Below are 25,013 nucleotides of genomic sequence, written 5' to 3'. Positions count from 1 at the left end.
GATGTATGGTATATGGTAATATCTCAAACTCCCAGTGTTAATAATGAAGAGCAAGGCTCAGAGTCAGTCAGTAGAGACAGAATAAAGTCAGCGCTCGGAGGGGTTCACACTATTCACTGTTACATGATATAACTCACTCCATCATAACAAGAAGCTACTGATGCTTCAGCATGCACTCAAGCACCATCATCACATATATGTTTACTATAAGTTTGAATGAATATCGATCAATGGGGTTCATGTATTTACATTATATGTATACTGTTTATATATCAGTGTGTGTGTGTGTGTGTGTGTGTGTGTGTGTGTGTGTGTGTCAGGAACAGAAAGTTCTGCAGCCTATCCATCCATATCATTTGCTCCAGTATACTTCTGCGCCTGGATACAGACCACACAGGCAGGACCTGATTCCCATCATCATGACAACAGGACTACCAAGCAACCAATCGAAGCCCTCCGAGCCCCGTTCTGCGAGCTGATTGGTTCCTCAGCCTGCAGCCTGTTGTGGAATGCCCATCTTTAACCTCTCTGCTGCCATGCACACAGTGCACACGTCCTATATATTTTCTCTTGTAGATTACACCTACATGTGTAATCCTTTGACATATGGCGTCATGTTTATACTGACGTCATAATGAGTTGAAGTAGAAGATTTTAATGAAGAATTGTTGTGTGAATACAGAATAAACAGAGGCTTCAGATACACAAATGGTCACTTGCATGCATCGCTGATGTAAACACGACAGGATTTAAAAAAGTGAGTGTCAGCACATCTGGTGCACATTAATAGACTTGTGTCAGTTCCTGTTGGGGGGTCTGAGTGCAGAGGTGTTAAATTAGGTATGACATCTGCACATTGATGTTTAGTCTGAACTATTACTGCCTACTGAAATAAATGGGTTAGGGTTGGGGATGATGAATGATGAACTGCACGTTGTGGTAACTGCAACCAAATGTTGGTTAGATCTTGCCCATCTTTCCTGACATCTTGAAAAAGATCTGTTATTCCAAGATACACAAAACAGTTTTTTTAGTCTCTGAGTTAACGACTGGCTATTTATAGTAGAGGCCAGATTAAGACTCAAACTGTTAATCAGGTTAGGAGCTCAGTGACTGAAAGTGCATAAGGCTAAACACACACACACAAACAGGGGAGAGGGATGTGTGTAATACCTGGTTATTCCCTGCTCTAAAATATAGCAGGGTTAGGGGTTAAGGGGTCATGTTGTGTTGACAGTCATTTAACTCCATCCAGATGCTTGCAGTTGTTAGGTGGCACAGCAGCACGGAGCTCTGAGACCAGGGAGGGGGCTACGTTTACCCCGTAGGGTACAGTTGCTCTGCAAGCCTCTCCAACCCTGTCACACGTGTACTCTCGCCTCAGTTAAAGCTGACTCTGTCGCTCCGACTCTCCGCTAGTCGATTCATTCGCTCCTCGATGCCTTCACGATGGAAGGGAGGTGATTCTCCTCGCCGCCATTTTTAGGGAACTGCCTATCGAAGAGAAACTTTGCTAGCTACTGCCTAACGTTAGCAGCTAGCTAGTTGGCGAGTAGCCTGCCTGCCAGTTCGCTGTGACAGTTAACGCTTGACAGTCGTTAGCAGGGCTAGCTTGCCTCACGTTGATGTGAATTATCCCTGCGGCCGGTCAGTATACATGACAAACACAACGCTTATTGCTAAACGAGCTAGACTTGAAGTCAGTGCAGCCGTCTACATTGGGTAGGGCAGTTGTAGCGGTTAGAATAGCGAATTAGCATTGCTAACTTATCAGCTAGCGAATTCACACTTTGATTTCTCTGGACTGCATTGCCTCGACTGTGATTTAGCGTCAGCCACCAACTCTGCCGTGCACAGGGTGACTGGATTAATCAGCCGCTTATACCCCACTTCTCATCCGGTCTGGACTCATCTTGACCAGGTGAGTCGGTCGCTAACTTGAGCTTTCTGCTAACTAACGATTGGTAACGCTGGATTTGTTCTCCGGCGCTACATGCTGCAGTGGAGCTTGATTTCAACAGAGGGTTAGCTCGCCAGCTAGCAAGCTAGATTGCTTGCTATTCGCCAGCTAACCAAAAGTTGCTGTCACAACTTGTATGGTCTGTCGCATCGACAGATTTTAGTCTGCCTCACTGGGCAACTTTATTGATTCCTCGTTAGCACAGGGGCGTTTGTTATGAATGCCAATGCAACACATAAGCATATAACATCGATATACGTTGAGCAAGGCTGGTGAGCTAAATTGTCAGTGGGTTGGTTTGTTGTAAATAATGGTAACAGATTTCTTTACCCAACAAGCGTTAGCTAGCTGCGTTAGCTTGCTAATCCGCTTTATGCAACTATCGTTGCAAGCAGTGCCACTCCCTCGTTTTTGTTTTTGTCCACTGTGGCTGTACGTTAAGTGAAACTCGGCTTCGGATGTGTCTGTTTTGGAAGTTTGATCACCTGGAAGGGGACATCATGACTCACACACCGTCTGAATTGTTAGCAGTGTCACGGTAGGTGACATTGGTCAAGCCTCTTTCAATGTCTGTCGCACTTATGTGTCCTGACATTGTGTTTACAAGCGGCATTAGTCAGGAGAGTGTGCCAAATCATTGTGATGATCATTGTGTAAGCGAGCTCGCATCCATCTGCCGCTGATGGCTGTTTTTGTGCACTGACGTGAGTCGCATTCCTCAGTTTTCTGTGTTGATATTGCGTAACACTGGCTATCACTCAGCAAGCTACTCTTCTGCTTGGCTTATCTGTGACTTCGCCGCTTAACTTATGCATGACACAGTGAATCAGCCACACCGGGCTTGAACACAACACTTTAATTGTGGTTAAATCGCGCATAACGCCAGCGTTGTGACATCCAGTTTACCATTCATCTGACCAAGACGCTGCGCTCTGTTGGAGTGATCTGTCAGATTTCATGTCCAAGGTTTGATGGCTGATCCACCCCAACACCTACACATGTGCTTTATGTTTTATGTGCACTGCAGTATGAGCACTCCACCTATCTTTGTGGATGTCTGTCCATGTTGTAAATGCAGCCCGTGGTCTAGATCTGAGAGGCAGGTACGATTTGTCCTCTCCCTCTGGTATCATAGATCTCTGCCAGGCTGCCTGTCCTTGCTTTCCTGTAGTCTCTGTAACCTGTGCCGATCTGCACACCTGTCATTTGTTCGTTTACGTCTCTGCATGCTTGTCAGAACAACAGTGCGTTCACAGGCTGGAACAGCTCCCCTTCTTTACTTTTCAAGGACTGCGAGCTGATGGTGAGAGGTACGCAGCTGTTTATTGACTGTGCATATCTCGGTGCAGGAGAAGCCCTTGCAAAGTTGTGTTTTCGTGTGTGTGTCAGTGTTATATCGGGGGGGTGCTGAATATGGACACACTGCATAATGGATTTAAGCATCTCCCAGGAAAAATGGATTAGACACTGGAGCAAAGCCTGCCCTGCTTGCTAAAGTCTAGATCCAAGTCAGTCAGTGACAGTCAGCTGCTGCAGAACAAGTGCTGGTTCCACAAGATGATCCACTGCAGTGTTGCCACCATATTTGTATTTGTTAGTGGTTGGTGTTATGTAATGTACTTATGAATGGGCCTATTTAGCTTACTGATTGTAACGCTGCAGTGATTTTTGTTATATTGATTCATATTTTTTGGCAAAACTAATGGCTAATCTAACAACCGGTAAACTATGTTGCGTAATCCGACCAACAGGGGCATCAGTGGTTTGGCAATTTAAAACAGTGAGATGATGAAGTTATGGTCCATCCTCACCAAAACTCAAGAAGTAGCCTAGCGCAGATTGTAAACACGATGCACATGAAAATGTCAGTTACGTTTAAGCGTCCAATTGGTTCAGTTGTAAGTAGGGCTGCACAAATAATCAAAATATTATCAAAATCACAATATGACCAAGTGCAATGTCCAAATTTTTAATAAAGGTAAAATGTGCCACAACATACCATTTAGAAATGAAGCATCATGGTGATGCAGAGTTGTCCCGGCCTACCAATCATATTCTCCAGACATGGGGGACAGGGAACTTTTGTATTTGGTACCAATGATACCAGCAAATTGTTTTTGTATTTTTTCCTGCAAAAATGAGAATTTTCTCTGAAAGTGCGACTAATATCACAATATCTGTCAAAATAATCGCAATATGATGGGGTTTTTTTGCATATCATCAGTCTGTCTGGACATATTATTTTGTAAAATGATGGCTAACCCTTCTTTTTTTCTTTCCACTAATGGACATCATAACTTAATAATAAAAATAACAATAATAATAATAATGATTACAATTGTATACTACCGTTTACCGTGAAAACCTGATATTGCTATTGAGATGCTATCGGATCATGAAAATGTCATTTCGGTGCAACCCAAAAACATAAACACGACACAGTGACGCACATGTTTTAGGTGCGTTACGTTTCACTGTGCAGTCGGTTCAGCCGTAAGGAACATTAACATGACACAGCAATGCACATTTATACATCCATTAAGTTCCACCATCCAATTGGTTCAGCCATAAGAAACATGCAACCTGCAAAATTGTTACAAGCGATCAACCTTCCAGAATTGTGTTTCAAATATCCGATTATTGACCCTTCTGCATTGAGAATCGAGATGCTTTTAAGATTTCAACCCTCTGAATCAGAACTGAATTGACTCATAAGGTGTCTAGAGATTCCCACCCCTATAAACGGACTTCCCTGAGCATCTGGTCAAGGTCTTTGAGGCTGGCTGTTGAACAGTTGGAAACCTTCACATATTTGATGAGTCAGACTGAGAGCAAGAAGAAAAAGGTTAAGGGTAGGAACATCCAAAAATGTTACAGTTTATAGAAAAGGTCTCCCTTTTTAAAAAAAAAAAAAAAAAGAAATAGGATGCACATTGCAGATTCAATCTCATGATCGTTATCAGTTTCAGTCTTACATTTTAAACTTCAACAGTCAAAATGACTGTTGAAGTCTGAGTTTCTCCAACACCCATTAGTTCTTCCATCCGATTTGACAAACCACATCCACTAAGATGAGTGGGGTTGAGTATTTGGATGCCTGTATGTCTTGTTCAAGGCGCCACAGAGACGTTGTCTTCTTTTTTAACCTAAGCAGGTCTTGTCCAGAAGAGACGCAGTGTCTTGTTAATGTTCGTGACATTTATCCCAACAGGAAGAGTGTAAATGGAGCTCTGTGAGTGAAATGGGATGGGTCAAATCCTCTTAGTGTTTGGTCACTCCATTCCCCTCTTCTGTCACTTCCTCCACTCACTGAAAGCCACAATCTGTAATCAGTCTGGGAAGCAGGAGCATGGACACCCCACCCTCTATCTTGGGGGGGGGGGGGGGGGGGGATAGAAACGTAGTGTGTAAGCCATTTGAACGAGAGCGCACATGTAGGTCATGAAATTAACATTGTCACTGAGCGCACAGCTGTGATGCTGCAGTGTTGTTTTTGTTGGAATGGGCACTTGACTGATGATCTCGCTTTCTTTTTCTTTATCAAATCTGAACACCTCACTGATGCTGACTGGGGTCACTCTTCCTTGTTTGAGGTAGCACAAGGGTGCATGCAATTTATGTGAACATTTTAAATGTATTGTTATGAAGCTGCATTGTTACAATTTTACACAGAGAGATGAATAAGTATGTTTAATTCATGTGTACCAGTTACATCTGGCTGATACACAATCATTTAATAAGTAGCTACTTCGAATTATTTAGCAATGAAACATTTTCTGTTGAGGTGTGAATTGAAGCAAATCAAAATACCTACTGAGTCCAAACAGTTCTGTAAAGTCCGTTTTAAAGGCCCTGCACACCCACACAGGTGATTTCAGTTTTTCTGCTTGATGAGGTTTCTTTTCAGGTTGACATTCAAAGTTGGAGCTTTGCTGAGGTCAGCTCCCGGTACGTAAAAAAGAGTCAACGGTGTAAGAAAGTTGTCCAATTTTAGCAGGTGCAACAAAACCCAGAGGGTCACGGAGATGTCAGTCAAGTACAATATGCACAGAGGAGGTGTAATAGGCCTAACGGTTGAGTAGCAGGGGTATAACAGTTTGTGTATTGGTCCTGAACTGTGCAGTACAGGACATCTGGAATGATGGATGGATGGATGGATGGATGTTTTAGGCAGGGTTTTAAGAAGGTTTGCCTGACATATATATATTTTGTATATATATATCGTATCCCTGCGTGTTGATAAACCAGCAGACAGCAGGATTGCTCCGTGGTTGCTCCTCTCTAGCTAACCCCGCGCAGCTAAGAGAATTTCACCATAAGGATCAATAAAGTATTTGATTATTTATTATCCGTCTCCATTTCTCTCTCTCTCTCTCTCTCTCTCTCTCTCTCTCTCCCTCTCTGTCTCGCTCATTCCTCTCTGTAACGCCCCTTGTTACTCAGCTTTGCGTATTGTTTGCCTCTTCATTAGGCCTCTCTGTGATTTTTACAGTGCAGAGGAAATCAATTCACATAATACAGCAAGAGAGAATCCATTTTCTTGAGGAGCGAAGCAAAACAACTTTCGGTGCATTTCTTGAACACACTGTTCTGTGTGTGTGTGTGTGTGTGTGTGTGTGTGTGTGTGTGTGTGTGTGTGTGTGTGTGTGTGTGTGTGTGTGTGTGTGTGTGTGTGTGTGTGTGTGTGTGTGTGTGTGCACGTCTTGCAGTCCAGTCTATGCCTTCCAGATTCAGTCTTGTGACTTAGTGTTTAGTGCTCTGTTTCCCTGTGTGTATGTGAGAGAGAGTGAGAGTGTGTTGGGTTTTTTTTGTCTGCCTACACATTGTATTATCCACTATTAGAAATGTACACACAGTCCAACTTAAGTGCAGGTTTCTTTTTTAGAAAAAATGGCACATCATAATGCTACTATTCCATCATATACATTGATATTACCTATTGCATATTTCAGTGCATTTGCCTAGCCAATTATAAACGTGTATTAGTGAGTTATTGTAATGGAGAATCAGGCTTCTTGCGTGTTTTAGCTCACACGATCTGTGGAAAGGTAGTATGATTTGGGGCATCTGACATTATTTTGCAAAATTTTTAAATGGCAAAAAAACTACAAAGGGATTTTAGCAGATTTTAAACTGTAAAATGAATTATACAATTGCTATAAGGAGGCGGACAGTTATCTCAACCAATGTTCAGTATAATCACATCTTAGGTGAGAAAAGTCTTTCAGCAGTTCTCGGAAAAACTATAGAGCTTTAAAAGTATTATTTACATTATTTGGTTGTTGTTGCTGACTTTCATGTGTGTCAGTTTACTGTATCTAGCTGTTTTTTCGGGGGCAGAGCTAAGATATTAATCATTTAGAGTGCAGCAGTGATTTTACTTTGTCAACACTACTTCTAAGCCTTTCTGCCTCTCACACAAAAATCACCAGAAACCTCAACCCATTGAACATTTATAATCAAGTCTCTCTTTCACACACACACAAACACACAGAGGGTTCTGTCTATTAAATCTACTGAATGTCAGATTTCTCTACAGTCACCATTTACCTTTTATAGCTTGAAATCATAATGTCTTTTAAAACTGTTGCATTGTTCTTATATAGCAACTGCATGGTTCAGTGTGGTAAACAGTAAAAATGAGTTCTGATGCGTGGATCATACCATCATGTTGCAACGCTTATTAAGTATTGCTGTCATGCATTGCCCAATACTGGAGCACAGTTTGTTGCTTTGATCATCAGCTCGACAAATTCATGTTATTTTTGCAGACTGTACATTTTTTCCTTTTTCCAGATGCTCTCTAGTTCTCTTAGCTTCTCCTATGACTGCCTATAGGTCTGCCACATTCACCAGTGAATACTTAAGAGCACTGTCCTGTTAAAAAAAAATAATCATTTGAATCCACATTAAGACCAGACGGATAAGATGGCACGTCTTCTCAGAAAGAGGTAGTGCCTGCCTAAAGTGACTGTGCACATGACCAACTCAAGATAAGAGAAACATCCTGAATACTCAGTGCAGTTGCATTAACCTGTCATGCTTCCTGAAAACAACATTAAACTTTTCTACTTAAACAGTCAAAGTTTGGCAGCCAATCATTACAGTGCTTTTCTTATAATGCTGCAAGTATTGAGCAAACTCTCTGTTCATTAGAATCCCACAGAAAAAGAGTGGACCTGGTTGGTGTTACTAAAGGTCGTTACCAGCAGCAGTGTTTAGCTTCTCTTCACTAAGATATTTGTTGTCCTTGAGGGCTGTGTGTCGTTGTATAAGTTTCACTCTTTTTTCTTTCTTTTTTTTTTTCCCCTCAGTCAGCTGGATGGCTTTTTCAGCCGGACGAAACCTTGTGACATTCAGCCAGCAGTGTGGTTTTGGTAGAGCGGCCTGTACTGATAACTGTAGCTGGCTAGGTTAGCGGTGCTGCCGACTCAAAGATAAACCAAGAGAGGAAACTAGCAGTTTTCCCACTGAGTGTTTCTGTAATTGCATATGTGTGGTGTTTAAGTATGAAGGAGGTTGTTGCCAATTTGAGAATTGGCTGAAGACAAGACAAGGACATGAGGTTGAAAAGGGTGGAGTCATACTTTCAGGCAGCATGTTGTCTTTTGATCATACTTTCCCTAACTAGAGGAGAGTGCTTTATATATTTCCTGTCCAGTCTTTAGGTGTACCCCCTGTTTGTGGTCACCGGTTGGAACATGCAGCTGGGTGACAATTCAATATCATCAGTTATAGATTTACGTAGGAATAGTATTCTGATGACACAAAACAAAATGGCAATTGAAATACTTTATGTGATTGTTTATGCGATTTTGTATAGACTGGCCACATGGTGAGGTGCTCTTGATCAAGGCCTTTACCCCCCAACTGCCAAAGTGTTGCAGCTCAGTAACCAACAGATCAGACTGGCAACTACGGATTATTTTCATTGTCGATCAATGTGTCAATTATTTTGTTGATTAATTGTTTGGCTTATAAAATGTCAGAAAATGTAGACAAAAGTCTATCAGCATTTCCCAAAGCCCAAGATGGTGTCCTCAAATGTCATAGACATTAACCTGTTATATTCAGGTTACTGTCAGAGAAATAAGTAAACCAGAAAATATTCATCTTTAAGAATCTGGAATCAGAGAATTGTCAATTACCCATTGTCAGAATATTTGCCGATGAAATTAATAGTAAAAGTTAATGGATCAGTTGTTGCAGCTCTGTTGAGCATGTCATCAAGCCATCAGAAAATTGCGGTGAGACACAAATACTTCTATATACTACTTTTTTTTTAAGCTCATCCTGGCCATCATCTTCCTCTGCTCAGAAGGTTCAAATGTTTACTCAGGGAACAAAGGGTGCTGCAGGTCTGCAAGCTTGATTATGTAATGGTAATTTACTCAATAGATGGTTTGATGGTAAAAGTCACAACCTTGGAATGATTCGCTCATTATTGTTACTGAAAAATGCTGATGCAACAAAACGAGTACAATCAAAACGCACAATGCACACATAACACACATCATTAATCTAACATGCATGGTCCTTGAATTAAGTAGTGCAAAATTGATGCGTCCAGTTTGGAGTGCACAGTAAAAATTGACCCCAGGTCATCTAATTGATCATCTGATGCCGCTCACCCCTCATTACTGTAGGCCACCTCATAGCAATGGACATGAAATCAATCCCTGAGCTGGGACATTTGCATTGTCCAGTCATTCCAGTAGCCGAAGCAATCTGAACTGATGAGGCTGCAAATAGTTGATTATATCAGGGTCGGCTCTTGAAGGTGTGAGCAGTGGACAAAATCACTGTGTTTACAGTACTTAAGGAGCCCCTGACCTTTCTGAAGACACTTTGTGTATGCTCTTTAGCTGGTGATGTTAAATGCCACCAATCAGTTGTCTGGAGCCCTGTCTGTGCCTTTTACCAAATGTTAAACATATCAGTGGGATGAGGGGTGCATATGTGTAATTGATTAGTTGGGGTGTTCACAGGGTGTGGTTGTATATTAACAAGGAACATAGGATGTTGTTACTGGACTGGGATCATCCTTCAGTTTATTCCTCATTCCAAAATAAAAATCATAATAAACTTTGCATGCAAAATACAAAGAGAATGTATATGTAATTTAAAAAGTGACAACATTATGAGCCAAATACCCCTCTTTGTTTTAAATGTTTGGATGTGGCCAAATGTTGTGCGTGAACCCTTGAAGGAGGAAGCTTGTCGTTAATTATGTAGCTGATCAAAGCCAATGAACTGAGCGACACCATAGATGGGAGACAGAGGGCAGGTTGTCCACTAGTTAAGCGTTCTCAGGTGGCGTTGTTCTCTCGGATTAAATAAAACCAAAAGTATAAAATCTTAAAATGGTTCAATATGCTTAGGTGGACTTACAATTTCAATAATCAAGACTTGAGTTGATCATGTTTTAGATTTTGATTTGTGTCGAGAGATGAAAAATGTGCAGAAATGGCCTCTTCTCTTCTTTCAGAGTCTGCCCATCGACTTTTCTCACTGGTATCTTCAATCCCACATCAGCAGAGCAAATTCATGCTGTGCCAGATTAGGATGTTTCATCTTGTCCTTCTTAACACCCCTGGCTTTCTCTCTTTGTCCCCCCCCCACCCCACCCCCTCTGTCCATCTAGGTGCCCATGTGCTGGTTCCTTAGGCCCATCCATTACCGCAGATGAATCTTCAGCTGCTGTGGCGTAGCTCAGCACCCAGATAGTCCCATCCCCTTTGCGTGGGTGATAAGGGACTACATTCACCAGGATGCCCTCCTCTGTAAGGGCAGGGAGCCTGAAGGATCCGGAGGTGGCTGAGCTTTTCTTCAAAGAAGACCCAGAGAAGCTTTTCTCTGACCTCCGAGAGATCGGCCATGGCAGCTTCGGCGCTGTCTACTTTGTACGGCAGATGCATCCTCACACTGACTCACACAAAAGAGAAATGCACTTGAACTCATCTGTGGACAGAACTTATTAATGATAATCAGGGATACAATCAGTTAAATACACGATCACTGTCAGTTCTGAGTCAGTAAAGTCAGACTGTACACAGTCACATGGTGGAGCTGAAGTGATCAATTCTTTGATCCAAATTTGCCTCAATATTTAATTAGCTGCTGTGTTCCTTTCTGTCAATAATACAGTACCTCAAGGCTAGTTAGAGCTAGCAACGGAATCAAATACATCTTAAATTTTGTTTAACACATCTGTGGGCTTAAATGTGCCCGAGTTCGCTTCACGATCATAACAAAATTAAGCTGTTGATCCTCTTTGATAAAGAACAGAAACTATTTGAACAAAGTTATTTTTACCAGCCCGTGGTGGGGTTTAATAGCACCGAGCTACAGCAGAGTGATGTGACTCACCCCAGCAGTCTGATCTGACTTCAGTTCTTGAACACTGCACACAGTGAGGTTTAAAAAGCACATCCTGTCCAGAGAATTAGATGTACTGTATTTTTTTAGTTGAAATGTGTGAAATGATTATGTGTGTTGCTGAAAATCTGTTTCCCAGGCACGGGATGTGCGCACGAACGAGGTGGTGGCCATTAAAAAGATGTCCTACAATGGGAAACAGTCTAATGAGGTGAGAAAAGATTGATTATGTTAATATTATAGTTCAATTCCTCCATAAACAATTCACATCATACATTCACTGTTAACTCTTTATGCTTTTGGTCACGATGCAATGTAAAACACGGCCCGATTAACAGTAGTTTGGCCTGGTTTGATCAATGTAGAGGCTGTAGAAAAAGGCCTTGAGCTCAGCAATCTAGAGAACTGACAGTTTGTTTACTCGGCAGCACTTCTCAGAACTTGCATCTAACTGTGATATGCTTTATTTGATAAGCAAGTGTTTGTAATTTTGTAAAAAGATACTTTTTGGTGTATTTGTGGCCATCTCTGATTGTCTATAGTCTGATTTAATACATTTTTAATCGGTTAAACTCTTAATGCCGATTAATCGATTAATGATCAACATGCCTAGTTCGGACCGTCGGTTGTGCACGTCCTTAGGAAATAACGCTACGCAGCTGCAAGAAGCAGTGCGCACATGAACGATGGAGGCAGTGAAAGGCCCGTATAGCGATGTTACAGGGTCAGGGGTCAACAGCAGCAGGGACAACAATGGCAGGAATTTTCTAAGATAAGCTAAGATGTGTAGAGGCAAGTATGTGAACAACTGCTTTCATGACGCAGCCAGTTGCCTACTGAAACGCGTGGTTAAAAAGCAAGTATATCTCCAGCCATAGTAAGTGCATATTAAGCAACATAGTACAGCCTGTTAATGAGTTGCTGTGTGCATCACTGCAATGCGAGTACTCCGTAGAGGGGGTTTTATCCCGGTGTTAGCAGGGAGCCTTTATTAAGTATGCTGGACGTTACTGGCATGTTGCAAATGCTAGCTGTATATAACTAAGCCTACCGCTCTTCCCCATGTCCATGCAGGATATAACCAGATGCATGCATAACTCAACATAATTACTACAGAATGTTCTTCAATTAAAAGTGACCCTTTTTAAATGAAGATATTCTGATTGCAGCCATTATAGCTGCTCTTTGTGATACAGCCACATTCTGACTGTACAGTGTCTTGATGTATATGTATGGAGTAATCTTGTATCAGAATCAGACAGTCCAGTGCCAGATAAAGCGCTGCTGGGCTACGGTATTAATGTTTGGTGTCATCGTGAGTCCGCTGTAAAATCACCAAACCTGACCATCTCAACAAGGTCACCCCTGTGTGCTCACTTTCACTGTTGTCGTCCCAGGTACAGTTCGCTCTACTCATTATTTCAGATTAGCTATAATCAGATTACACATAATCTGTGAAGAGAATCACCTTACCCACTTTTACACTGAAAGACAATCTTCTGCACACACACAAACACACACAGACAGTCACTTCGAGCACAGAAAGCCAAGAAAGCATTGCCTGATTTGTTTTTAAATCCCTTCCTTCCCCGACAGAAATGGCAGGACATTATAAAGGAGGTGAAGTTTCTGCAGAGGATCCGGCACCCCAACAGTATAGAGTACAAAGGCTGTTACCTCCGTGAGCACACAGCATGGGTAAGTGCTTGTTTACTGTACATGCACAGAATTGGAAGATTATCTCATTCTGCTACATTAAAGGGCCTTATGCATCCTTGACTTTATCTTTCGCTTCTAGCTGGTGATGGAGTACTGTCTCGGCTCAGCCTCTGATCTGCTAGAAGGTGAGCAGTTTTTCCTTTTCCTTTTTTGTCTGAGCACTGACTTTGATGCGTTTTCCTTCTCTGATGTTGATTCCTCCTCAAGCTTTGGTTTTTTTTTTCTCACTCTTTCAGTTCATAAAAAACCTTTACAAGAAGTAGAGATTGCTGCCATCACACATGGTGCTCTGCAGGGGCTGGCCTACCTTCATTCCCACAATATGATCCACAGGTGAGTTATTGTTGCTTTGTTTTATAAGAGGCTTCTGTAAACACCATATCCCCTACATATCTCTCAAACACGCACATTTTTCTCGCTCTCAGGGATGTGAAGGCAGGTAATATTCTGCTGACTGAGCCCGGGCAGGTCAAACTGGCCGACTTCGGCTCTGCCTCCATTGCCTCACCTGCCAACTCCTTTGTGGGAACGCCATATTGGTGAGTGAAAACTGAAGGAGTTATTTGCGTGTGTTAAATATTGAGATGACCAAAATGTTGACTTTATGGAGAGTTGCCAGTTGAGCTGAAAATGGCATTGATTCACAAATTCCTGCCGATATATTCAAATGCGTTGCTGCAGTGATTGTTGGGGACAATGTGAGCTCAGGATTCATGCATCATCTTCAGGGTTATATACTCTCTCTCTTTTGGTGTTATTTATGCTGCTGAGAAACTACTTAGATGAGTCATGAAAAGCACCGTTATTTAATTCCAAAGGATAAAGCCAGGGCCTTTTTAATTTGTAGATTTAAAGTAAAAATCTCTTTTTTTTTTCCCACATCTTAAGAGGTGAGAGCAACTGAAAGTTATCTCTTTCCTTTTTGTTTGTCCTTCTCTATATTCCACCCACACTGTATCTCTCTCCTCCACTTCATCCAGGATGGCCCCGGAGGTGATTCTAGCTATGGACGAGGGCCAGTATGATGGGAAGGTGGATGTTTGGTCCTTAGGGATCACCTGTATAGAATTAGGTAGGTGGCAGTATGTGTGTATTGTGTCTATTAAAACGTAACTGCAGTAGAACAAACATTTTTCTATAAAAATGAGTTTAAACCCCAGAAAAAGCACAGTCTGTGATCCAATGTTAGCAACTCCGTGGCCCTACCATCTGCCTTAAACACAGGGTTTGCAATCGCTGCTTAACTGATCGACAGGCGCTTAAGATACAAGAAATAATGTCAGAAACTACATTTGATTGCTTTGATGTAAGTGCCGTGTCCCACCGTAAACAGCTGCTGCTTCTATTGACTGACTGCCCTCTATATGGTGCATTCAGGGCTGCTTATAAATTCACATTCAAGATTCTAGAGTCAAGATGAATTTGTCATTATGCAGCACAAGATTGTATAATTAGATTTCTGTAAGCAACACACAAACACACAGACTAAATGATAGATAATAATCAAGTCAGATAAATAAACTATTCATGGTGGAGCGTTGAGGATGAGTTCAGGAGTCTCACAGCCTGAGGAAAAAAGCTGCTCAGTGTTCTGGTGGCACGGCAGCGGATACTTCTGTATCTTTTGCCAGACGTCAGCAGGTTGTACAGACTGCGACTGTTCACATGGCTGACTGGTATTGAGATTTTTTTTTTACTTAGTTAATTTACGCTCATCTACATTCCTAGTGTTGATTTAATAAAACATGTAATTTAAAGCAACATTATGTAGAAATTGAGAATGATTTTTTACACTGTTATTTTAAGGTAAAAAGTAACATAATGTTGCTTTAATAAAGAGGAGTATATATATATATATGTATATACTGACTGTTGTCCTTTCTGTTCCAGCGGAGAGGAAGCCTCCCTTGTTTAACATGAATGCAATGAGTGCCTTATACCACATAGCGCAGAATGAGAGCCCTACACTGCAAGCCAGTGAATGGTGAGGTGCCACACACACACACACACACACACACACACACACACACACACACACACACACTCACAGAGGTAAGATATTGTGAAAGTTTGTGCAGAAGCCAGTTGTTTAAAGCTGCTTTAAAAATGGAACAATGCAGCAGCAAGTGTGTGATACAATAATGTTTGATTGTTATGATATGAAAATACAAAACTGGTGTGGAACGCTTTGCAACCCGTTTTACGGCCATTACTGTAATTATGTTACATGTTTTGCTCCATGTTCTCGTTTGCTAAAGGCTATCTGTGCGTCTGTTCTGTTTTGACCCTCCATGTTGTCCTCTTTGTTCCAGGTCGGATTACTTTAGAAACTTTATCGATTCATGCCTTCAGAAAATCCCCCAGGACAGACCACACTCCGACGACATGCTGGGTGTAAGTGCACACTGTAACGCTACGACACAGAAACAGAGAGCAGGGTCAGTGTGTTAAGATGGGAGATTGACAAAGCCCCTCTGGTGATAAATCGCTCTGATGTTTGAGCTCTGTTCTCTCCCCCATAAGCTTCTATTTTGATTCACTAATCCTCTGCTTCCGGATTCACACACACACACACACACACACACACACACTCAGAACATGTACACACACACACACACACACACACAAAGCTTGGTTTTGTAGAAAGAACACAGATGTAATTACTGCAGAGATGTGACTTCTGCGTCCATCGTTAAGTAACTGAGCAGCTGTCACTTAGCTCACTAATGGACTCACTATTGCTAATGGAAGTTGTCCTCAGGGTACAGAAGCCCTGCACTCTGTCTTTTTCAAATGTCAAGTTCCAAAACAATACTTGTTCTTAAACAAAATTAAAGAGTAACAATTTGCTTTTTAACCGATTTCTGATGTGATCTTCTAAAAATCAGACTTCAGACTCCACTTTTATTTCCCAGCAAAGTGCACAGACAATGATGCCAATCTCAGAATAAACTGCTGTGTTTTGTCAGTCTGGGTTTTATTCTCATATTTTGCAATATCTTTGCTGATTTTGACAATAAGTCATCATCTGCGTGACCCACTGTACTACATGGAGGGGTAGAAAATTGATTGCCACGTTGTAATGTAAGCTTCTTTGTGGACATTTTCAGTATTTAGAAATAAAGAAACTAGTTGGATATATAGTTTTATATCATAATAACGATATGTATCATATATATTGCCCAGCCCTAATATATTCTTAATGTAAGAATATATACAGACTGATATATGTATTTAATGATATATATGAAGAGTATAATTACACAGTGCCAATATGAATCTATAATGTGTATTATGATGTAATATATATATATGATATACAATAAATGTGTATATGATAAGTAATAATGTGAATACATGTAAAATAATCATAACAATAACAATCATATGAATATATACAGTCACTCATCTAAATGCACGACAAACTGATCACCAAGGAAATGATTGTAGCGTCTGAGAAATGTAAGCAAATACACAGCCATAAAGAGGAAACAGCATGAGATGTCTTGCCTTAATAAAGTCCTTTCTTTCTTTAGTTTCAGTGCAGAAGCATCCACTTGACATTTTTTGCTTGTCTAGCACTCTGTGCTAACGGGACGGGCTCCTTCTTAGGAAATTCAACATTTTCCACCCATTATGTTTACGATTTGTGTAGTTTATGGCCCAAAAACAACATCACATGTGGACGTCATTCACAAACCTGACTAATAAAGATGAAAATTTCAGAAACACTTTTAAAGGAAATAAGATTTGACTGTGTATTTCTAATGGTCATTGGCCTTCTACTCCTGGGTGTTCTCCGTTCTCAGTGTTCTGTCTTTTCCTTCTTGTCCAGCATGCGTTTCTGCAGCGTGAGCGTCCAGACTCTGTGCTGATGGATCTTATCCAGAGGACCAAGGATGCGGTGCGAGAGCTGGACAATCTGCAGTACCGCAAGATGAAGAAGATCCTCCTTCAGGAAGCCCACAACGGACCCACGGCAGAAGTCCAGGATGGAGACGAGGTCTGTGGAATTTTGTATGTTAGAATCAAATAAAGTAATGGCGCTAGATTTTTTCCCTTTTTGTAATTTTAATTTTTTTTTACATTTGCCACTTTCATGGCATTCCATCGTGCAGAGAAAATAACCAAGCGTGCATCGGGTCGTATGCCTGTCTGTCTGTCTGTCTGTGTCTCTTGTTTCTTTCTCTTGTTCCCACTCCGGCCCTCTCTCTCTCCCTTTCTGTCTCTACCTCTCTCTGCTCTTTCCACTCTGTCTCTAGGAGCTGGAGCCGGGCGGAGGTCGAACGGGAACGGTGAACAGTGTCGGCAGTAATCAGTCCATCCCCAGCATGTCCATCAGCGCCAGCTCCCAGAGCAGCTCTGTCAACAGTCTGAACGAAGCGGCCCAGGACAGCCGCAGCGAGCTGGACTTGATGGAGGGAGACCACACGGTCATGTCCAACAGCTCCGTCATACACCTCAAACCGGTGGGTGAAGTGGCTAATACACACATCTACTTAGAAGAAGTATGTAGGATTATTTTCATTCTTGATCAAAGGGTCAATCCACAGATTTTACACATGCAGATCAGTTAATAATAATGTCTTATGTGGCTCTTTTCTGTTGAATCTTGGTGTACACGGTTGTTGTTGATTCTCTTCTGTCCTGATCTCTCTCTCTCTTTAAACCAAACCTTCCCATGCCCCTAATGCTTCCTTTTATGTCCTGTTAAATACTGTAACAAGATAATATGTTAATTACGCTGCCTTATATCTCCAGGAGGAAGAAGAGAGTTTCTCCGGGGAGCAGGCAGCCACCAGTCAACCCTCTGAGCCCCAGCAAACGCCAGCTCAGGCCCCAAGGAAGCACTACCGCAACAGAGAGCACTTTGCCACCATACGCACAGCATCACTGGTGAGAACACAGTTGCTTATCTCACTTACTAATTTCATTAATTAGTGGCTGTTACACCTACACACACGATGCCATTATCCCTCTTTACAAGCGCCAAGTCAAAATTCTATATTGTGTCACACATGTAATCTGAATTAAGTCGACGGCGCTGCGTCCACATCTTGCAGGTGACGCGTGAGATGCAGGAACACGAGCAGGACTCTGAGCTGCGGGAGCAGATGTCGGGTTACAAACGCATGAGGCGGCAACATCAGAAGCACCTGATGGCCCTGGAGAACAAGCTGAAGGGGGAGATGGATGAGCACAGGCTGAGGCTGGACAAAGAGCTGGAAAGTCAGAGGAACAACTTCACCCAGGAGATGGAGAAGCTGCTCAAAAAACACCAGGCAGCTCTGGACAAAGATGTACGTAGACAAGAAATCTAATTTAAAAAATGGACACTATTAATGGATAATATTAATTTGAATGTCTGTACTCAAGTATTCAGCTTCTCCCTTTTTCAAAACTTGTTTCTAAATTTGAATCAAGTGCTGTTACTTACTCTTACTCAAGTCTTACTCAACATTTTGTTTAGCTGAAAACGTTTACCAACGATGAGAAGAAGTTCCAGCAGCACATCCAGGTGCAGCAGAAGAAAGAGCTCAGCAGCTTCCTGGAGTCACAGAAGCGGGAATACAAACTACGCAAGGAGCAGCTCAAAGAGGTAACACAATCGCACTGCATACATCTTCATCACACAAGCTATGTTGGTTTTGTCCATGACCAAAATACAATAAACAAAACATACGCTGTATATACTTGAACTTTTTGCATGTAGTTAAGGTAAACACGTAATGCCCTCTATGCTTGTTATTTCTTCATATGGGTGCACAAAGATGTGGGTCACAATTGGAGCTTTTACTTACTTATTTATTTATTTATATATAACCTTATTTGTTTTGAGAATGAATTCAGCAGGCGACCAATTCTTACATATTGCACCTTTTTTAATATTAGAAAAATTAAGAAGTTGAAGAGGCGCCCATTATTGTACTCATAAATGTCAATATGCTAAATGCTATAATATCCATCAAATCCAGTAATGACAATGCCCTGACAAACTGAAATAAAACTGAATGTGTCGCAGGAACTGAGTGAGAACCAGTCGACTCCCAAGAAAGAGAAGCAGGAGTGGCTGTCCAAGCAGAAAGAGAACATCCAGCACTTCCAGGTCAGGATCTCTCACACAATATGAACACTTGCCAAGACCAAATGATGTTTTCACAGTCAATAGAACCTGTGGCATTAACTAAACTTGATTTCCCAGCCAAGTACTAACCATGCCAGACCCTGCTTCCTGGATTTGTGTCCCAAAACCTTATTTCCCATATGCATGACAGCACGTCATAAAATGCCACATGGTGTCGATTCTCAGGCGGAGGAGGAGGCTAACCTGCTGAGGAGACAGAGGCAGTACCTGGAGCTAGAGTGTCGGCGCTTCAAACGCAGGATCCTCATTGCCAGACACAATGTTGAGCAGGACCTGGCCAGAGAGGTACGTAGTCGCTCTGGATTCAATGTTTGATTTTATTCATGTGACTGCTGTCACCCAGCATTTCCTTCTCCTTTTCAGGAGCTAAACAAACGGCAGACACAGAAGGACCTGGAGCACGCCATGCTGCTCAGGCATCACGAGTCGATGCAGGAGCTGGAGTTCAGACACCTGGGCACCATCCAGAAGGCGCGGGCAGAGCTGATCAGGACCCAGCACCAGACTGAGCTCACCAACCAGCTGGAATACAACAAGAGGAGGGAGAGGGAGTTGAGGCGCAAGCATGTCATGGAGGTCCGACAGCAGCCCAAGAGCCTCAAGGTAAACGGACATGCCACTCTGTAACTAACCTTACTCCAAACAACACACACTCCCTAACTCGACATCTTTGTTTCTTTCCTGTCTACAGTCTAAAGAGCTTCAGATTAAGAAGCAGTTCCAGGAGACTTGTAAAACTCAGACCAGGCAGTACAAGGCCCTCAGGAACCACCTGCTGGAGACCACACCCAAGTCTGATCACAAGGCCGTGCTCAAGAGGCTGAAGGAGGAGCAGACCCGGAAGCTGGCCATCCTGGCTGAGCAGTACGACCACTCCATCAACGAAATGCTCTCTACGCAGGCTGTGAGTACCTGAAGAGAAGGCCGAAAAACTTTGTGGAACACAGATACGAAAATGCCCTAATTTAGTTTTAAACTCGCCTCCTATAGGAGGAAATTCTCAGTACCTTTGCCAATAAATGATACCCCAACCACAACATAACATTAAGGAGCTTAAGAATGTTGACAAAATGTTTTACAAGAAAATAAGCTACACTTCTCAAATGCATCAATGTTTAATTCTGTCTTAACAACAACAAAATACTGTCAAAAATTAGCAAAATTATTATTTAAATCTGGAAATATCTCATTGAAGAACATGATTTTGTCTTATGTACGGTGCACTAAGTATTTGTCCCATCTTGCCACAGCACATCCCAAAGTAAAGTCACTGGATTTATCAAAACGGGTCCTGCAGATTTCTTTAAAGTCCTTGTGTTATATAAAAAAAAAATCCTCTGTTAACATTATTAGATCCCACAGAAATGCTACCAAATACTATCATTCTGACTCAGATGCAGGATTATTGAGTCCAAAGTCAGTTATCACAGATGAAAATGAGTTATTCTGTATTTCTGACATCCTGTCTTTCTTCTTCGTTTTCCAGCTGCGGTTAGACGAGGCTCAAGAGGGGGAGTGTCAGGTTCTGAGGATGCAGCTGCAGCAGGAGTTGGAGCTGCTCAATGCCTACCAGAGCAAGATCAAGATGCAAACAGACGCTCAGCACGACAAGGAGAGGAGGGAGCTGGAGCAGAGGGTCTCTCTGCGGAGGGCTCTGCTGGAGCAGAAAGTAAGAGAGGCGCTCAACTTCATCCAGTGTCAGGACGTGTGTCTATGGGTTGGGCAGTGACAGTTGTTGACATTAACATACTGGATGTTCATAATGGATGATTCTATGTATTTTTTCTTCATATTTTACTTTTCTTTTCCTTCCTCTTTCAAAGCAGGCTCATGTTTTTCTTATTTTTCTTGAACTCATCTCTTCACTGTGTTCATCTCCCCAGATTGAGGAGGAAATGCTCGCACTGCAGAACGAGCGTCTGGAGCGAATCCGCTCGCTGCTGGAGCGCCAGGCCCGAGAGATCGAGGCTTTCGACTCGGAGTCCATGCGGCTGGGCTTCAGCAACATGGTGCTCACTAACCTGGCTCCCGATTCCCAGGGGGGCTGGGGGGGAGGAGGTGGAGGAGGCCAGGGGGCTCAGGGGGGAGGCCACTGGCCCGGAGGAAGCGGAGGAGGCGGCCACCATAGTCATCACCACCAGGGGGGCTCCAGCTCACAGCAGCCCTGGGGACACCCCATGCTGGCTGGGGGCCCGCCGCCCTGGAGCCTCCACCACCCGGGAGGAGGGAGTCAGAGGGGGAGCGGCGGAGGGGCGGGAGGGGTGAGGAACAGCCCGCAGGCTATGAGGAGGACGTCATCAGGGGGGAGGAATGAACAGGGCATGAGCAGGAGCGCCAGCATCACCTCTCAGATATCCAACGGATCCCATCTGTCGTACACCTAGAATGGAAAATCAACACACACAGACACACACACAAACAACACAGTAATTGTCTGAAAGTAAAATTCTTGTGCACCGAGGTAACACTGTACACAGACAGACACACACCATGCATACAACGCACACTGCACAGTGCTGAGACTGGGTTTTCCTCACCCCAGTTCCTCTCCCACCACCACTGCTCTCTTACATCAGTGTGCTGCTAGCAGCCGTCTGTGGAAGCCCAGAAGTCCAATCCAAGATGGCCGAGGGTCATTTACAGTACGCCACAGTGCAATAGTGTCATTTACTGCAGCCTACAGCGCTATTATGTGTTCGTATTCGCCATGTTAGTCTCTGTTGCCATAGACCCAAAGTGTCATATTCATGGAGTTTATTATCGAGAGTTGTCTGTTTGCAGTACGCTGTTTTATACACACGTGGGGTTAATCTGATGCTTTTAGATGTAAAGGTAGCACAATAGTGAGCATAATGCGAAAAATTGAGTATGCAGTTTTTTGATTAGCATTAAAATGTGTCAGTGTGCAAACTCCTTCAAACCGCTCACGATTAAAGAACAGACATCTCACTGATAGACAGTTAATGAGATTATTGTTAATGTGTAGTTGCAGGCAGATGAGAAGGCTGGAGGCAGGACTGATGATTGAAGAGCATTGTGAGAACGTCGGACAGGTGTAGAAGGAAAATGAAAAGGAGGACGAAGGTTGCCGTAAGTGAGTACCAAGGTGTGTCAAGCCAGAAGTATGCAGTATAAGTGGGAGGCTTATCCTCCACCAGAGAGGAGATCTGATCACCGGGTGCAGTGTTTTCTCGACACAAAAAACCTACAAAGATGCCAAAGGTGAAGAGTCAGATTTGTCATTATCCATGCCAACATACTGTTAATGTATTTAATGAGATTGTGCCAGAGATGTCAGTGAAAGTTCAGTATAATTCTATGTGATGCATTTGTCGCTGGAGTCATTTCTCGTGCACGCTCGGCCTCATTGGCTCGGCTCTTGGGTTTCCACAGACCTCTGCACTTCACTCACACGCGCAATCGTGACAGAGATGGGTATTTCAGCAGCGCCTAACCACCAACTTTTCAAAACTGGTGTTCACTCGTCGCTCGTTTGCATTAATTTCCAGGTCTTATTTGGCACTGTGTTGGTCGGTGAAAGCGATTGACTACGCAGTAAAAACATGGCTGTTGGTCTACCTCAAGATCACCAAGTAGAGCTTCACCACAGGGTGTCATGACTTGACAATGACTTGCACTTTGGCACAGGCCTTCTACATCACACTAAATGTTAATCAGACATATTTACACACACGCACACACACATAGATACAAAAGTTCCTGAATTGACAGTATGTCCCTTTGCACACTTGGCTGATGAATGCATGTACAGAGGTAAATTTTGGGACATAAAAGTGTGAAAAAGAGCGCACTTTTGATTCTTAAAGAGGTCACAGAGATGTAGTGAATGAGCAAGGAGCTGAAAGAGGAGCTTCACCCGCCCTCTGCTGGTTGGTGACTGCTGAATGTCTCAGTGGGTGGATGGGCGGTGGTGCTGTGATCTCCGCTGCCATGCCCCTGCAACCTTCCCCCCCGTTCTGACACCCCGCTCTGTTTCACCCCTGGTGACCCCCCGATGTCATGATCTCCCCGCCTCCCTTCTACCTCCGTTTCCTCCCCTCCTGAGCCTGGTGTGGTATTCACCTCCTCCCTGATCTGTTTGGGAAGAGCTCTTCAAGTGAAAGAAAAGAAGAAAATATATATATATATATGTATTATTATATAAATCTTAAAAAAAAAAAGAAGGATTATAGAGAACTAGAGATAAAGGTGGAAGTCTTATTGTGAAATGCAGAGATTATGCATTATATGAATTTCAGAGGTGAAAATGTACAGGAAACCTGTTAATATTGTATATTTTGAATTTGAAAATATGGAAATCCGATCGACAAATCAAAGACAAATTAACTTGTTGTGATGCGGACACAGTGACGTGGTTTTATGACAGCGGCATTCAAATTTGCGGCCGCTGGGTTTTCACTGTCTTACTTGCAGCTGCGAGTTCTGAAACGTGTTACAGATATTCTGTTGTGACTGATAACAACACAACTCTAGGTCAGGTTGCCTCGAGTAAATGGCAACATTTTGTTTAATGCTGAATGAGGATGATTTTGCACATAATTTGAAATGTAGTTAGGTGTAGCCTGTGCTTTAGCACTGGCTATGTTTTACTGACATTATGATACCCAAATGTAGACTCGCCTGTCTCTTTAGGTTTCTTCATGGTTTTTAGAAGACTCACAGTCCTAAAGTCGAGGTTATAATAATGTAGAGAGGAAGAATTTTATTTCAAAGATCTGTAAAATCTGAAAAACTGCTGAATGGTGTTTGGCTGCATAATCCATATTTGATGCACTCCACAAGCTCCACAAATTCTTTCCAAATTCTTGCACAAGACAGTGAAAATATATCTGTTGTTTGATATCTGCAAAGGGTTACTCTTCGGTGTTGTGGGGTCCACGGTTATTATTTGGACTTTTATTTCTGATTTATGAAACACGCGCCCTCTTTTGTTGTGGTTCTACACAAAGCATTTTCACACTGCACTTAAGTATTTGCCTTTTTTAAAGAAAAAAAAGAAAAAAAAAGACCACCACCTGCACTCAGAATTTACAATACTGTCGTTTTTCTTGGCTCAGTTCTGAAAACAGAAGGAAAAAAAAAACAACAGAGTGTGGTGGTCCCACTTCTTTCTTCAGCCAGTATGCCATTGTACCCAACATCTTTTTATCAGCCCATTTTCCCAGCTCCGTAGTGTTTTATTTACTTTTATGCCAGAAAGGCTCATTTTAATTTCCGGATGATGTCTGCAGAGGGCCAAACGAGTGGTGGATTTTTTTTTATTTTTTAGACCTTCTCTTGTGTTTACTAGAACTCCCAGGTGTTTTGCGAGGCAGTCGGGGCAGAGTCTAGCTTTAGACCTCGGTCACTCTGAACTGGATCAGTTGCACTGATTGCACAAGTGATTGACCAGATTAAAGAGTCTACTGTGATCCCCCCCTCAGTGTGCTGAGGGACGGCTGCCATTGGTTGAAAGAAGGCGGGAGGCAGGGTTATGTCTCTGTACAGTCTGTTTATCAGTATTCCCTTTATCTCTCCTGTCATTTGGTGGATCTTGCTGTTTTATTCTCCGTAGTCCAGAGACCTGTATTAAACTGTATTCAATTGTATAGATTGTGCAAAAAGCTGAATGTCGCATAGCAGAAGAGAAAAGCTATTCCTTACAGATGACAAAGTGATTTAAAATGTATAAAAGAAATTCAGAAACAAAGTTTAGGGGATAAATGTAATATTTTGTTTGTAATTACTATTTTTTGTTGGAAGAGGGCTACTGGATAAAGAATCATCTGTAATAAAGTAATTTTAATATTT

The 25,013-nt window shown here is 42.4% G+C and overlaps 1 protein-coding gene across 3 annotated transcripts; it reads left to right on the top strand.

Moving 5' to 3' along the window:
• Positions 1 to 1,278: 1,278 nt before the first annotated feature.
• On the top strand, positions 1,279 to 25,013 carry taok1b (TAO kinase 1b). Of its 3 annotated transcripts, none has more exons than XM_084372823.1 (21): positions 1,279 to 1,647; positions 10,605 to 10,863; positions 11,478 to 11,549; positions 12,935 to 13,036; positions 13,137 to 13,182; positions 13,294 to 13,390; positions 13,483 to 13,596; positions 14,038 to 14,129; positions 14,948 to 15,041; positions 15,370 to 15,451; positions 16,893 to 17,060; positions 17,320 to 17,526; positions 17,819 to 17,953; positions 18,121 to 18,357; positions 18,528 to 18,656; positions 19,080 to 19,163; positions 19,368 to 19,487; positions 19,566 to 19,805; positions 19,894 to 20,106; positions 20,689 to 20,871; positions 21,086 to 25,013. In XM_084372823.1, the coding sequence occupies exons 2-21, from the start codon at positions 10,732 to 10,734 to the stop codon at positions 21,584 to 21,586; spliced, it is 3,048 nt and encodes a 1,015-aa protein (XP_084228949.1). In that variant the 5' UTR covers positions 1,279 to 1,647; positions 10,605 to 10,731; the 3' UTR covers positions 21,587 to 25,013. The 3 variants fall into 3 exon arrangements, with proteins under 3 accessions (XP_084228949.1, XP_084228947.1, XP_084228948.1); XM_084372821.1 differs by having other exon boundaries at positions 1,279 to 1,921; XM_084372822.1 differs by lacking the exon at positions 1,279 to 1,647 and adding an exon at positions 2,169 to 2,498.

This window comes from Pagrus pagrus, assembly GCF_965226575.1.
Source record: "Pagrus pagrus genome assembly, chromosome: 14".
NCBI lineage: Eukaryota > Metazoa > Chordata > Actinopteri > Spariformes > Sparidae > Pagrus > Pagrus pagrus.
Note: the sequence above shows the minus strand (reverse complement) of the source record. Positions and strands in the feature narration are given on the sequence as shown.

Bases quoted from the DNA above. Each gene is read 5' to 3' on its own strand.
- taok1b (XM_084372823.1), top strand. From the start codon at position 10,732: ATGCCCTCCTCTGTAAGGGCAGGGAGCCTGAAGGATCCGGAGGTGGCT. The intron at 13,391-13,482 runs GTGAGTTATTGT...TCTCGCTCTCAG, and splicing joins TCCCACAATATGATCCACAG to GGATGTGAAGGCAGGTAATA. The intron at 15,042-15,369 runs GTGAGGTGCCAC...TCTTTGTTCCAG, and splicing joins ACACTGCAAGCCAGTGAATG to GTCGGATTACTTTAGAAACT.